The sequence below is a fragment of the Esox lucius genome, chromosome 17 (genome assembly GCF_011004845.1).
Source record: "Esox lucius isolate fEsoLuc1 chromosome 17, fEsoLuc1.pri, whole genome shotgun sequence".
NCBI lineage: Eukaryota > Metazoa > Chordata > Actinopteri > Esociformes > Esocidae > Esox > Esox lucius.
The window spans coordinates 3,623,851-3,637,314 of NC_047585.1; the positions used below are offsets into that span (position 1 = coordinate 3,623,851).

General features: G+C 38.1%; 1 protein-coding gene across 14 annotated transcripts in view; it reads right to left on the reverse strand.

Moving 5' to 3' along the window:
- ptprt (protein tyrosine phosphatase receptor type T) overlaps nucleotides 1–13,464 on the reverse strand; it is a 287,950-nt gene that overhangs the window by 73,044 nt on the left and 201,442 nt on the right. For 11 of the 14 annotated variants that reach the window (XM_034287365.1, XM_020055888.2, XM_034287364.1 and 8 more), the window contains one exon: nucleotides 665–816. In XM_034287365.1, the coding sequence (XP_034143256.1) occupies nucleotides 665–816 (152 nt within the window). Of the gene's footprint in view, nucleotides 1–664; nucleotides 817–10,683; nucleotides 10,714–13,464 lie in introns of all 14 variants that reach the window. The other 3 variants (XM_020055895.2, XM_013132378.3, XM_020055898.2) reach the window with 1 other exon arrangement.

A 13,464-nucleotide genomic window follows, 5' to 3' on the forward strand; every position in this document is an offset into this window, starting at 1 on the left:
TCTCTCTGTCCGATTGAAAAGTATTATCAAATACTACAATAGGTTGATATAGAGCACAAATCCATTTGGAAAAGAGCAATTCTCATGGTCATTACTGCTGTACCTAAGAACCTTGCATATTGGGCCATAGTTGCAGATTTCAGATAACAATAACTTTTTTCTATGTGTGTCCGTGTGGGTGGGGTGTCTGCTAAATTACTCACATTTTATCGACCCACACCATATGTTCTATTTTTTGGCCGAATTATAGTTTTTTCTGTACATGAAAGTGGTCGGGCAATATTGTGTCATCACAGTGAGAATGGCCTATGCTAATTCTCAAAAAACAGCTGCCTGGCTACTGTGGCAACCAAAGAAAGACATAAAGGAGACTTTAAAGGAGATAAACTTCAAAGAAAACAGAACAGCACACAAGAACATATAAGTAGAAATTAAACTCCTGACAAAAGAACAGCATGCTGTTAAATTAGAGGAATAGCAGTAAAACAGGGGGAATCAAGAGATTAAGTGGAACGGAAGGAAACAAGAGAGAGGCAACAGGCTAGCACTGACAGTAATTAGCAGAATACTAAAAATCCCAGGATTCCCAGTTGGATTTCCAGGACCGGGAATTCTAAAAATGGGAAGCTTTTGGAATGTTAGCAGTAATTCCTGTTTGACTCACTGAAACCGTTGAGGTCCTGGCTGCTGGTGGAGAAGGGATCGTCCTTGTGGAGAGTGCTGAGTTTGGTGGTGCTCTTGTCAACCGTGCCCACAGGCCCCATCTCCCTCTGGGTGCTGCTACTGGCCGTCTCCTTCTGTTTTTTGGCCAGTTTCCTTCAGCCGCCCGCCAAAAAAGAGAGTGTTACTCAGAGACAATGGCCCTGTTGAAGTATAGAAAAATCCTACAGCTGACTTGTACTACATACATGTAAAATAGTAAAAAGTGATGAGAGCCCATGTTATGCACTGTTCAATATCTGTGCACTGTTCAGCATATTGAAGCTAAAACATGCAGGCTATTGTAGAGCCTTCTGGGCCAAAGACAGTGTATTTTCAACAATCTGCAATGATTTATTCTGGATGATAGAAACCTTCCTGTTCTTTGTGGTCTTGTAGTTATAGTGATTTGGCCAACAATGTCTCCAGGATATTATAAAAAAAACATTTGGATTTCAAATTCAGAAGCTTGCCATGTGGAACAAAGCAAATCAGGCACTTAATATGACTGCTCTGAAGAACTATAAAAAAATAGTCTACCATTTTACTGAAGCTTGTACAATTACTCCATGAAAAAAAAATAACGGGAACAGGCACTAAAGCTCAATAACCATTGATTTGTTTTCAAAATTGAACAGAAAGTAACTTGTGTTACTGATTACTCTATACAGTAGATCTATGGTACGCTGTTTGTTTCTTTGCGTGTTGATGAAGATACATATTAAATATCCCTATTTGACATGTTCAATAACACTATGTAACAATTGGCCAATCAGCACTTGAATACAAACAGCGTCATGGAATTTGCCATGTAAATTTTTGTATTGCGTAAGCGGAGCCAGCCAAGAAGAGCGAATGTCACTGAGTGAGTGACTGACTGCCTGCCCCTTGTTAAATAGCGTAGTGGTTAGAGACACAGACAGAGACAAGAGGTCCAGTGTTTGAGGCTCGTCACAGTCTAAACTAATCATGCATTAGGATTTGTTCAGGATAGACAAAAACGCAGTTTGCTACAATCTTTAGTAGCCACGTTATAGTAAGCCTAAATTAAAATTGTTCATAGTTACAAACCTGATCCAAAAAAGTTTGGACACTGTACAATTGTGAATAAAAACAGAATGCAATGATGTGGAAGTTTCAAATTTCAATATTTTATTCAGAATACAACATAGATGACATATCAAATGTTTAAACTGAGTAAATGTATCACTTTAAGGGAAAAATAAGTTGATTTTAAATTTCATGGCATCAACACATCTCAAAAAAGTTGGGACAAGGCCATGTTTACCACTGTGTGGCATCCCCTCTTCTTTTTATAACAGACTGCAAACATCTGGGGACTGAGGAGAAAAGTTGCTCAAGTTTATGAATAGGAATGTTGTCCCATTCTTGTTTAATATAGGCTTCTAGTTGCTCAACTGTCTTAGGTCTTCTTTGTCGCACCTTCCTCTTTATGATGCACCAAATGTTTTCCATGGGTGAAAAATCTGGACTGCAGGCTGGCCATTTCAGTACCCGGATCCTTCTTCTATGTAGCCATGACATTGTAATTGATGCAGTATGTGGTCTGGCATTGTCATGTTGGAAAATGCAAGGTCTTCCCTGAAAGAGACAACGTCTGGATGGGAGAATATGTTGTTCTAGAACTTGGATATAACTGTCAGCATTGATGGTGCCTTTCCAGATGTGTAGGCTGCCCATCCCACACGCACTCATGCAACCCCATACCATCAGAGATGCAGGCTTATGAACTGAGCGCTGATAACAACTTGGCCTCTTTAGTCCGGATGACATGGCATCCCAGTTTTCCAAAATGAACTTCAAATTTTGATTTGTCTGACCACAGAACACTTTTCCACTTTGCCCCAGTCCATTTTAAATTATCCTTGGCCCAGAGAAAACGCCTGCACTTCTTGATCCTGTTTAGATACGGCTTCTTTTTTGACCTATAGAGTTTTAGCGGGCAACGGCGAATGGCACGGTGGATTGTGTTCACCACCAATGTTTTCTGGAAGTATTCCTGAGCCCATGTTGTGATTTCCATTACAGTATCATTCCTGTATGTGATGCAGTGCTGTCTGAGGGCCCGAAGTTCACGGGCATCCAGAATGATTTTCCGGCCTTGACGGTTACGCACAGAGATTGTTCCAGATTCTCTGAATCTTTGGATGATATTATGCACTGTAGATGATGATAACTTCAAACTCTTTGCAATTTCTCTCTGAGACACTCCTTTCTGATATTGCTCCACTATTTTTCGCCGCAGCATTGGGGGAATTGGTGATCCTCTGCCCATCTTGACTTCTGAGAGACACTGCCACTCTGAGAGGCTCTTTTTATATCCAATCATGTTGCCAATTGACATAATAAGTTGCAAATTGGTCCTCTAGCTGTTTCTTATCTGTACATTTAACTTTTCCGGCCTCTTATTGCTACCTGTCCCAACTTTTTTGGAATGTGTAGCTCTCATGAAATCCAAAATGAGCCAATATTTGGCATGACATTACAAAATGTCTCACTTTCAACATTCAATATGTTATCTATATTCTATTGTGAATAAAATATAAGTTTATGAGACTTGTAAATTATTCCATTCCTTTTTTACTCACAATTTGTACAGTGTCCCAACTTTTTTGGAATCGGGTTTGTATATTGGGACTATTTCTGGTGAAGTATGCATCCGTTCATGCTTATTGGGGTAATATACGCTAGATCAAAACCCCTTGGGCTGTAAAAGAGGGGTTTCCACAATTCTCTTGTCTTTTCACTTGACGAAAAAGTCACCTACATTAATAGTTATTGTATCAATGTCATTCACGAATGAAAGAGAAACCGACATTGTTGTGCCATGAAATAAAATGGCTTTGGCAGTGTAAAGTTCATCTTCAGTCTTACTAGCAATTGATCAATTCTTATGAATACTATATAATATTCTATAGTAGTAAGTTAGTAGATAATGGTAAAACCTATTACTGGCCAATCAGCTGTTAAAACGGCCAGTGGCAAAAGCCAAACAGTTCTTAGATGCTTAATAAGAAACGTTAGTCAGTTTAACAAAATGCTTAATGGTGTCTAGGGAAATATTCAAACTTGGCGTAATGTTAATGCGTGACAAAATTATATAATGTCACGAGGCTAAACCGACACCTGGCAACTAGCGCCGTTGCATAGTTGTTGAAGGCATAGCCTCTCACATGGGAGACACAGGCTCAAATCCAGTGAGGGCAACAACATATATCACTTCTAATCGCAGGCCGGCTGAACTAGGCTTGCCTCATTCATTTTCAGTTTTTTTATGTAGTGGTTACAGTATCACTACATAAAAATCACAGTATAATTCATAATACTAATGTTTTGTTTGATGGGGAGGTTATTTGTGTATAAACAATTGTCTTGGGCGGATGATTTATAGAAATGGTAGCATAGCAAAAATAGAATTTGAGCTGGTTCTTCAGGGGGTGGCCCACATGTTATTGGGCAGTATACTGTGAATCAAATCTGTCAACCATGGGTACGTATGCTATGATGTAGGAACAATTCAGTGTAGCACACCTGGCATTGCAGCAGGAAAGGCATCCACCCCTTTCGTCAAACTAGCTAGAACAGCTGGCCAGAATTCCTTAAAAACATTAAACGCTAACTCACTGATTACGATTAGTGATCCGACATCATCTGTTTTGCTCGGACAGAGCCAGAAAAAAAGCTAGCCGATGTATACAAATGTACAAAATAAACGATGAAAATACCATTCAAAAAAACATCATATTTTTAAAGAACTAGCAAGATGTGATCATTAATATACTCCTAATTTGTAAGACTGTTTTCGTTATTGGTTGTATTTTGGACCTGATCTATCTTAGTAACGCTCATGTATGAGGGAATAAGCTGCTATAACAATGTTAGTTAGATTTTGCTTGGGGCAACAGGAGACGTTGACTAGCTTGTTTAGTTCGTCATCTGTAAAGTTATTTTCATTTTCGGCTCTTCTTATAGAAAAAATGCATAATCACATGAAGCAAAATCATCGCTTAGAAAATCCCAGATTATTGCAGTTGCTGGTCATTGTTTTCAGGATAGTTCTATAATCTGTTTCTTATTTCACACATCAAACTGCGTTATTTAACGTGTTAACACCCAGATTTACCCAGATTCGTATTCCTTTGAGTTGAATAAACTGAGGTTGACGCATTATCTATTGCAGATAAAGGCATGGAGCCCAATTCCTTTAGAACATGCAGTCATATACCAGCAGCCCTTAAATAGGATAGGCCTTTTAGAAAATGGTTGCTTGATAGTCAGCACTCTTGTTCCATTTTCAAACACATGTGGTCTTTGCTTCCTCAGCAGCTTGGGTTGAGGACAAAGGCAAACACGGCATCTAAAAAAACCCTCTGAGTCAAGAAGCAATAACAGGTGGGTCAGATCTGTAGGCACCTCCACTTTTTTCCAATTACATTTCCAGGTCTTAATATAGTGGCAATAAGGAGCTTGGTCTGATATTGTTGTCTTTGTGTGCAAGCAAGCGTAAGTGTATATGTTTGAGTGTGTGTTTGTATGGGTATTTGTGGGAACTTAGCGTTGGTGTGTGGGAGTTGGTGGTGAACATGTGATGTATTTTTACTTTGCTGTCACATAGAGAGCCCTCTGAGACCTTTCCTCCAATCTACAATGTACACTGCCTCGCTTCAAATTTCAAGTATTGATCGGTGGCTATAGTAGCTACTTTGCTATTCTTACTTTGAAATTGGGCTGAGGAGGAATGTTAATGGAATAAAGACGAGGAATTGGAATGGAATAAAGAGGAGGAATGGCATTGGTGGGGGTCGGGTGGATCAGGACCAGTGGCTCAAATATGAAGAGTGAATAATGGAGGCAGAAGGAACAAACATACAGTTTTGTAAAAAATTAAATGCACAATTTTCTTTCCTTTCCAAAAAAGTTGAAAGGAAGGTTTTGAGTGAGGAACAGAAGTGTTCAATTTGCAGTGGTCTCTTAAATTTAACACTTCTGTTCCTCACTCAAAACCTTCCTTTTCGACTTTTTTGAAAAGGAAATAAAAAGGTGCAGTGGTCGCTTAATGTTTTCCAGAGCTGTATACTATCCAAACGGATGCTATAGAATCGTCATTTGAGCAATTTTTGTACAGCATGAAATTATCCCTACAGCCACAGGAAATGTTCATTACTATGTGGATTATAACTGGTTTATACTATGTTTTTCTGAGGAAAGTCTGTAATGTCAAAATTGAAATTACAATAGAGTTAAGAACCCTATATAGAACATAATAAGTACATTCCCTGCTGGTCCTGGAAGTGAAAGCTTAGTGATGGATCCAAAGTGGAACGCTGACCAGGGGAAGGCAACATTTCAATAACTTTCTCAGTGTGTTAGTCTTTTTCATTTTTTATATCACATTTAAAGAGATTCGTAAAATACACTTACCTTGAGTTATTGTTGAAGGCCCATGGAGTCATTTTTCACATCAAGCTGTTATTCAACTTTGTCCCACCCTGGAATTAGCATTGTTAGCATTGTCCAAATTCATGAATTGAAAATGTACGTTTCAAGTTAGAAAAGCTACATTGTAAGCGTAAAACCTACTCCGAAACATTTCCAACTAAGACAAGTGGTGTCAGGGTTTACAAAAACAATGATTATTTTTTTTACATTGTCACTATTTAAACATAATTTTCAACTGAACTGATACTTCCTATATTTACTGGTTAGTTTTGTTCACAATGGAATGGTATCAAGTTATTTCAAGTTTCAACGTAACATCCATTCACATCCCAGAACACCCACTTAGCACTTGCTATCTACCATTGACATTGTGGTGGCTACAGAAAATAGTTTTCATGGTGCCAGTTTAAAGTCACCAGATTCTGCCGGCTGTTTCATCAACGTGTTTATGGTAACGTGACCGATTACTGAATTTACTGTGAAGCGTTTTCTTTTATGTTGTTTACGCTTGCAATGCAGCTTTTGTTGTTTGAGATGCACAGTTTCAATTCAAGAATTTGGACGGTTCAAATAATGGTAATTCATGCAAATAATGCAAATTCCAGGCTGGGACAGAGGTGAATAAATGTTTGTATTGAAGAATGACTCCATGGGCCTTCAAGAACAACTCAGGGTATGTGTTATTTCACCATAATATGAATCTAGAACTATCCTTTTAATTAAAAAATATTAAATCAATGAATTTGTGAGAGGAATTTAAAGGGATGATAGGTTATGATGATCAGAGAGAAACAGCATTATGTTAATGCTGGTATTACATAGATGGGAGCCAGTCAAGGGAATGGTCAGGTCTGAGCCTCAGCAGCAGTTTCCACTGTTCAAAAATCTTAGCTCCTCTCTTTGATGGCTAGTTGTTTAGTCACTTCTCTTCACCATCACTATGTAGCATACATTTACGTAATGCTATTGTAAAGCTGATGTAAAGACGCTATCGTCTTCAGTCCTGTCACCTCTACTGTGTTTGCCCAGGTTGTGGCAATCCAAACAGCTAGCTAACAAAAGCTGCATCTCAGCCAAGTGAACTAACTTTCCATTGTTCGTCCTTCAGTTACATTGGTCACCACCAGCTAGTGTAGCTTAACCACCTGCAGGTTGTCAAAACACAAAAGAAGAAAAGCTAGCTAAAAACAATGTTCACAGACCTTTTTGTCTAGGCCTAAGGACAGAGACGTCAGACAGCAACCAGTTCTTCCTACATTCTTTCAGATTATTTAAATGGCTCTGTCGTATCTGACCAATTCTCTCTGATCTATATGTCTGGCTTGTTGTCTCCATACGAGAGCTCCCTCCTGTTTTACAATGTGAGTAAGCTATGGAGATCCTATTTGAAATATTATTCTAGATGTACGGTATATAGCAGAGTAATCATGAAGTGGGGCCCTACTTCATCTGCGCAATGTTGTTTTGGCCCAGCACTCTGAAAACAAATGAAGGTCCTGTGTAGCTCAGTTGGTAGACCATTGCACTTAAAATAAAACTCATTGGTTTGATTGGTGTGAAAATCTATGCATTCACTACTTATTAAGTAGCTCTTGATAGGAGCATCTTCTAAATGGCGTGAATTAGATTTCCCATTTGACTATACATTCTAACAACCAATATTCAGAAATCTAAGCTTCCTTCATGGAAAGGACATTCCATACAGTAATTTAATGATTTATAGCGTAAGAGGCCATGTCGTGTCCGCGGGTGTCTGTCTTTTATCATAACAAATCAGTGTCCGGGTTCCTCTCCCTTTCATTCCTGCTGACAAAAGGTCAGCAATATCTCCTAATTACAAGATTCCTCTCAATTGTTCAGCCTATTGGATATTTCTATAATGGATTCATTTAAATGACACATTCCTTGCATATTGTGGCAATAGAGTAAAGATAATCCGTATTTAATGAATGTCAAACCAGCACTTCATTAAAAGTAAGGACACCCTCTCGAGGATGGGCCTGCATACGTAACATGCTTTACGGCCCCTGCTGTGTTAGTTGCACTTATTTTGATATTTGGATAATAATGGTCTCAGTCGATTGTTTTGAAGTAGCCACTGGAAGGGCTCAATTCAAACTAAGTGTAAGAGGGAGAGGGGTGCTTTGCTGCCAAAATCTAATTTGACGTCAAGTCTACTAAATGCTATTGTGAGTATGATTTAAACAGTGGTCACATGCAGTCAAGCAGAAGCCAGTGTTTGAATAGATCGTCGATAACTTAGTCCCGAGCCTGAGATTTAGGTCAGCAATTTAGCTATCATGTCTATCCCACACGACAAAGCACTGAACAGCAAGATATATGACTATTTTATCCTTGGTCATACATGGATGTAGGATATCTTCTGCTTCTGTCCTTCAGTTTCTCCACATGCTAACTATAATGTGAATCCTGTCAACTGACTGTAACTATTAACTTCGAGGCTCTTGAAGATTTTTTTTTTACCGTTGTCTCATCAAGCAAACGCAGAACATGACATAAGTATCAAAGAAACATATCAACCTCCATTTTGCAAATGGAAATTAAAATAATCTTTTGTGAGGAAGTGCGGAAGCAGGCAGTTGCGTGGGCGTGGTGACTCAGCATGTGCTTTAGCAGGATGGGTGACACGGATGGGTCTTCACAGCATGGTCAACATGCAACACTCACTTAGCCACCTACGCACACGCACTCACAGGAGAGAGAGAGGACTGAAGGAATGCGTTTTGGAAAGATTTCATGTGTGAATTAAGTCATTGGCCCAACAAACCGATAACATTCCCAGAACATACTTTGAGTTTTCACATTAATTAAATGAGGATAATAAAATTACCAAAACTTTCAAAGAATGTCTTTGATTACAAAATTAAGTTTCTTCTTCATAGGAAGGATTAAAATGAAATATCCTCGGAATGTCCTACTAACATTGAAGATGTTGTCAACAGCCTCTGTAATAAACACCTCAGGACATTCAACAAAAATTCTCATTAGTTTTCCAGGAAATTAAATTATAATTGTTTGGGGATATACTAACAGAACAAAATATGACTTAATACAGAAAATAACTGTCTTTGCTGTGTGCAAGTAAGAGTAGTGTATTTTAGAGTAGACACCAAGGCTAATAGGGTTGTTTCAGTGAAACATGATCAAGACCCCAAAGACAAAGCTAAAATTCAAAAAAGCCTTAAAGGGGAATAATGGCTAATATCAAAAATGTGTCTAAGTGCAGAAATAGATTTTTACATAGATAATTGAGTAATATGAGCAGATGATGCTGCTAACGCACTAGCTTGACACTGCTCTCCCTGAGTGAGAGAGTTGCGTGGACAGAGAAACATTATAATAATTACTTCAAGCAATTTATGAACTCAGATATACATTAGATATTCATCTTTATTCCCCTTTAATTGCACTGACACAGTAAACAATATTATCAAAGGATGAAGAAAAAAGAGTGAAAGGCCTACAGTGAATCATTGTATAGGTAATGGCAACTACATGTCTGAAAAAGGTGCTGTGGCCAGTACTAGCCTTCTACTCCACCTGCATGACAGCTGCTCAAGCCTGAGCTCCAGGCAACGACCGCTGGGAGTCAACAACAAACATTAATCTACATTTCAAGAGCTTCAATGAGAAGGGACAAAATACATACAGCAGCAGAACAATGGATATTGAAACCCTTTAAGTCCTTTACATGCCTGGTAAACCTCCTGAAACCATGTTGGTGCACGCTCTGCACTGAGCAAATTAAACAATACATCCAATGTGAAACACAGCAAGCATTGTATTAGCTGCAGCTTTAATTGCATAGATTAAGCGCAAATAGTGCTTTTTTTCAAAGGTCTCTGGAAATGTTATGATTGTTTTGCTAAGTTGAGTACTAAAAGTTGAGATCTATGTATTGCACCAAAGCCATTTAATTGAAGACAGGAAAGTATTTTCTTTTTAGCTCTAAAATACATTTGAGAAATGAGAAACTATTTTCAATTAACTGCAGTAATTATCGCTAGGTAGCAAACAAGGTGTGCATAATGTCTTTGCACAAAAGTGGAATGATCCATATAAACACTATATTCAACTGCTTTAAGATGTATCATAAAAGAACACTTATTATTGAATCTTAATAAAAATATGTTTAAGGACAAGTTAGATTACATTGATGTTAGACAGGCCTGAACATGTTCTTTTTGTAGGTGCTAAGATGCTTTGTCCACCATGGCATTTGTGATTTAAGAATATATTTGTTGGGGGAATTGTGTTTTGCAATCAACTGACCAAGAAAAAGGCCTTTCATCATCTATTACTATAACTCTTTACAAAAGGTTTAATCAAATGAGTTCCACAAACAATAATTGGACTATTCAATTTCTATAGATGGGAAATTAAAACTGGGTTTCAGTGGTATAGTAATACAAAAGCAATAGAAACAAGAAACAAAGGGTTGTACAAAATATATACGTACATACAGTATCAATTGGGAAATGCTCTTTCTTTAAGGCTACTTACAGGTAATAAGAGTAGGAATATGCATTTCTTCTGAAGCATGAAGTGGACCGGTGGGACAAAAATGAGCACCCAAAAAAGGACAAACAGATTGCATTAGTTAGTTCTTTAGTTCTTTAGCACCTAGGAGAGCTGATGGAGAAAATGTCAGATACGGGTTAAAGACAGTGATGCCCTGCCAGTCTGGGTCTGCCAGTCTAGGTATGCCAGTCTGTGTTGTTAAATACGAGTAAAAGACAGGGATGTCCTGTCAATCTGGTTCTGCCTGTCTGTCCCTACTGTGGTCAAACTAACCCTCCCATTGAGAAGGGCCTATGGTCCATCTGTCTGTGGTGTATGCTGCACTTTGTAGGGTGATTCAATACATTTGTGCACATCACATTGACAGAATTCTGCCTTCTTGCTCTATTTAAACTCCTGGAGCCTAAAATAATGATAAAATACCCCAAATAATACAGAATTCACCCGCATTTAAAGAAGAAATAGCACTTCTGGCTCCCCATCAAATTGAAAGTCCTTGAAAGGGATGGAATTGGCTGAAGAGACAGTGAGGGGCTTGGGAGAACAGAGAAATAGGAGTGGGTATGTAAGGGGAAGTGGGAGTGGGGGGGGTTATGACATACTGTTCTGCCATTCTGTTTAGATAGCGAGAGAGAGAGAAAACAATGCTATCATTGACACTGGCTGGTTTAGGAGTTATAGCAAGAAATAGAGCGCTGAAATTAACGCATTCTCGCATATGTTGTGTGCATGTGTTTGCATTCTGCTCAATGTCTCTTTTGAGAGGTATACCGGGAAGGTTTCTTTGCAGAGATATAACATTCACATATGACATGCAGCGAGCGGTGATGGAATTTGCAAGCAGAAATTAGACTGAAAAGCAGATAGTGCCAGTTTTTTTCTTTTAAGAGATTGTAGTTCCCAACAATGTTAATGGAGTAAATGTGTGTGACAAATACCTGGACCTTCAGTCCAAACCTAAACTTGTCATGATAAGTAATAATGTGATCAGCATTGTTGTTTATTTTTATAACTTCCCAGCACATACACAAACATTTTATGATACCCAGGTAAAACTAATACACTAACATTTAACAACATTTTTACAGTTCCCCTTAAATGTTTTTTCGATGTAAATGTAAGTATTTTTGACCAAAGAAAACAGGCACATGTTTCAGTTCAATTTCGCCACATCTAGATGAGATAACAAATTAATGGACGTGATACCAATCGCATGAGACCAAGCACATTCATTTCTGCCTTCTAGGTTTACATCCATGGCACCAGACAAATGATACTATAACAAGATCACTTTGCTTTTTTTAATTTATTTTGAGGTACATGCACATAAAGGCATCCCGCTGTCTATCATATAAAAAAAGAAAGACTCAACTATTTCCAAACCATTCAAGTTACCTTCTTTCCAAAGTCTTTAATTGAATCGCAATACAGATGGCATCTGTCTGATTTGATTGGCATGGTAGTGAAAAAGCAATTTTATAAAAGGGCTTCAATATATCCATTGGCTGACACAGCTCTATCTCCCACTTTGGGAACAGTCGATACTGCCAGTACATAACCACTACGTAGCTCTACTGCTATCTTTTTTTCAATGGGATTTTCAAAGAGCCGCTGACATTGTTCTTATAATATTAATAAAAGGACTGAAAGTGAGAACCACGACAGTCAAAGGGAGCCATAAATATTAATGCTGTAAAAGTGCACTATGAGAGCTTTACTTTTCGGTGGAGGGTGGGTCCACAAACGATATAATAATTTACTAGATGTATTTCTTGCTTGTGTAAAGGAATGCAATCTCTACAATGATATTGGTATAACCCTTCCCTGCCTATGAATTCCAATGTACAAAAAAAATCATCTTCAAAGTTTAACGTGATGTGTTTGGTAATTTACATTTTTGGAAATGTAAATTGCGATTTTTAGGATACGGTATATTATAATTTGACTATATGTGGTACAGTCGTGGCAAAAAGTACTGGGAACGTCGCAATGTCTTTATATACCTCACAGCTGTTTCTAAAAGTAAGTTGAAATTCTGCAAAGTTTTGGTCTTGACAATTCTTTATTTAACTTTTCATATGTAAAGAAAATCTTTTTGATTCAGAACTTAATATTCTCTTGTAAATCAGAAAAGAAACAAAAATGACATTGACAAAATTATTAACACCCTTGTCTCAATATTTGTACACAAAAAAGCTGCAGTTGAGTACTGTCTATAACCGTGGATGAGCTATGCACCTCTGTACTGACAGTTATTATTCTAGTACAAACTGTTCCTGTTCTCCCAGATTTTGAGTTTGTCTCCTAACTGCTCTTTTAGGGTCTCTCCACAGATTTTCAACATAATTTAGATCTGGTCTCATAAAACTCCAGCGGTTTGTCTTGAACAATTCCGGGGGGCGTTTTGAAATGTGTTTGGGTTCCTTGTCCAGCTGGATCCATGACCTTTAACAGAGACCTAGATTTCTGACACTGTGCTGGACATTGAGTTTCAAAATATCTTTGTAATCTCCTAATATCATGTGCAAAAGGCAGCAAAGCAACCACAAAACATGACTGAACCTCCTACATGTTTGACTGTGGGGAAGTGGTTCTTTTTAAAGGCTTCATGTTTTTCATGTTTTCTGGAAACATAGCGATGGTGTGCATTTCCAAAAAGCTCTCCTGTCCACAGGAGATTGTGGCATGTTCAGGTGTATTTTGAAATATTGTTTACTTCTGTCTCTGAGTAGTGGGATCCTTTTAATTCTCCTACCATACAAC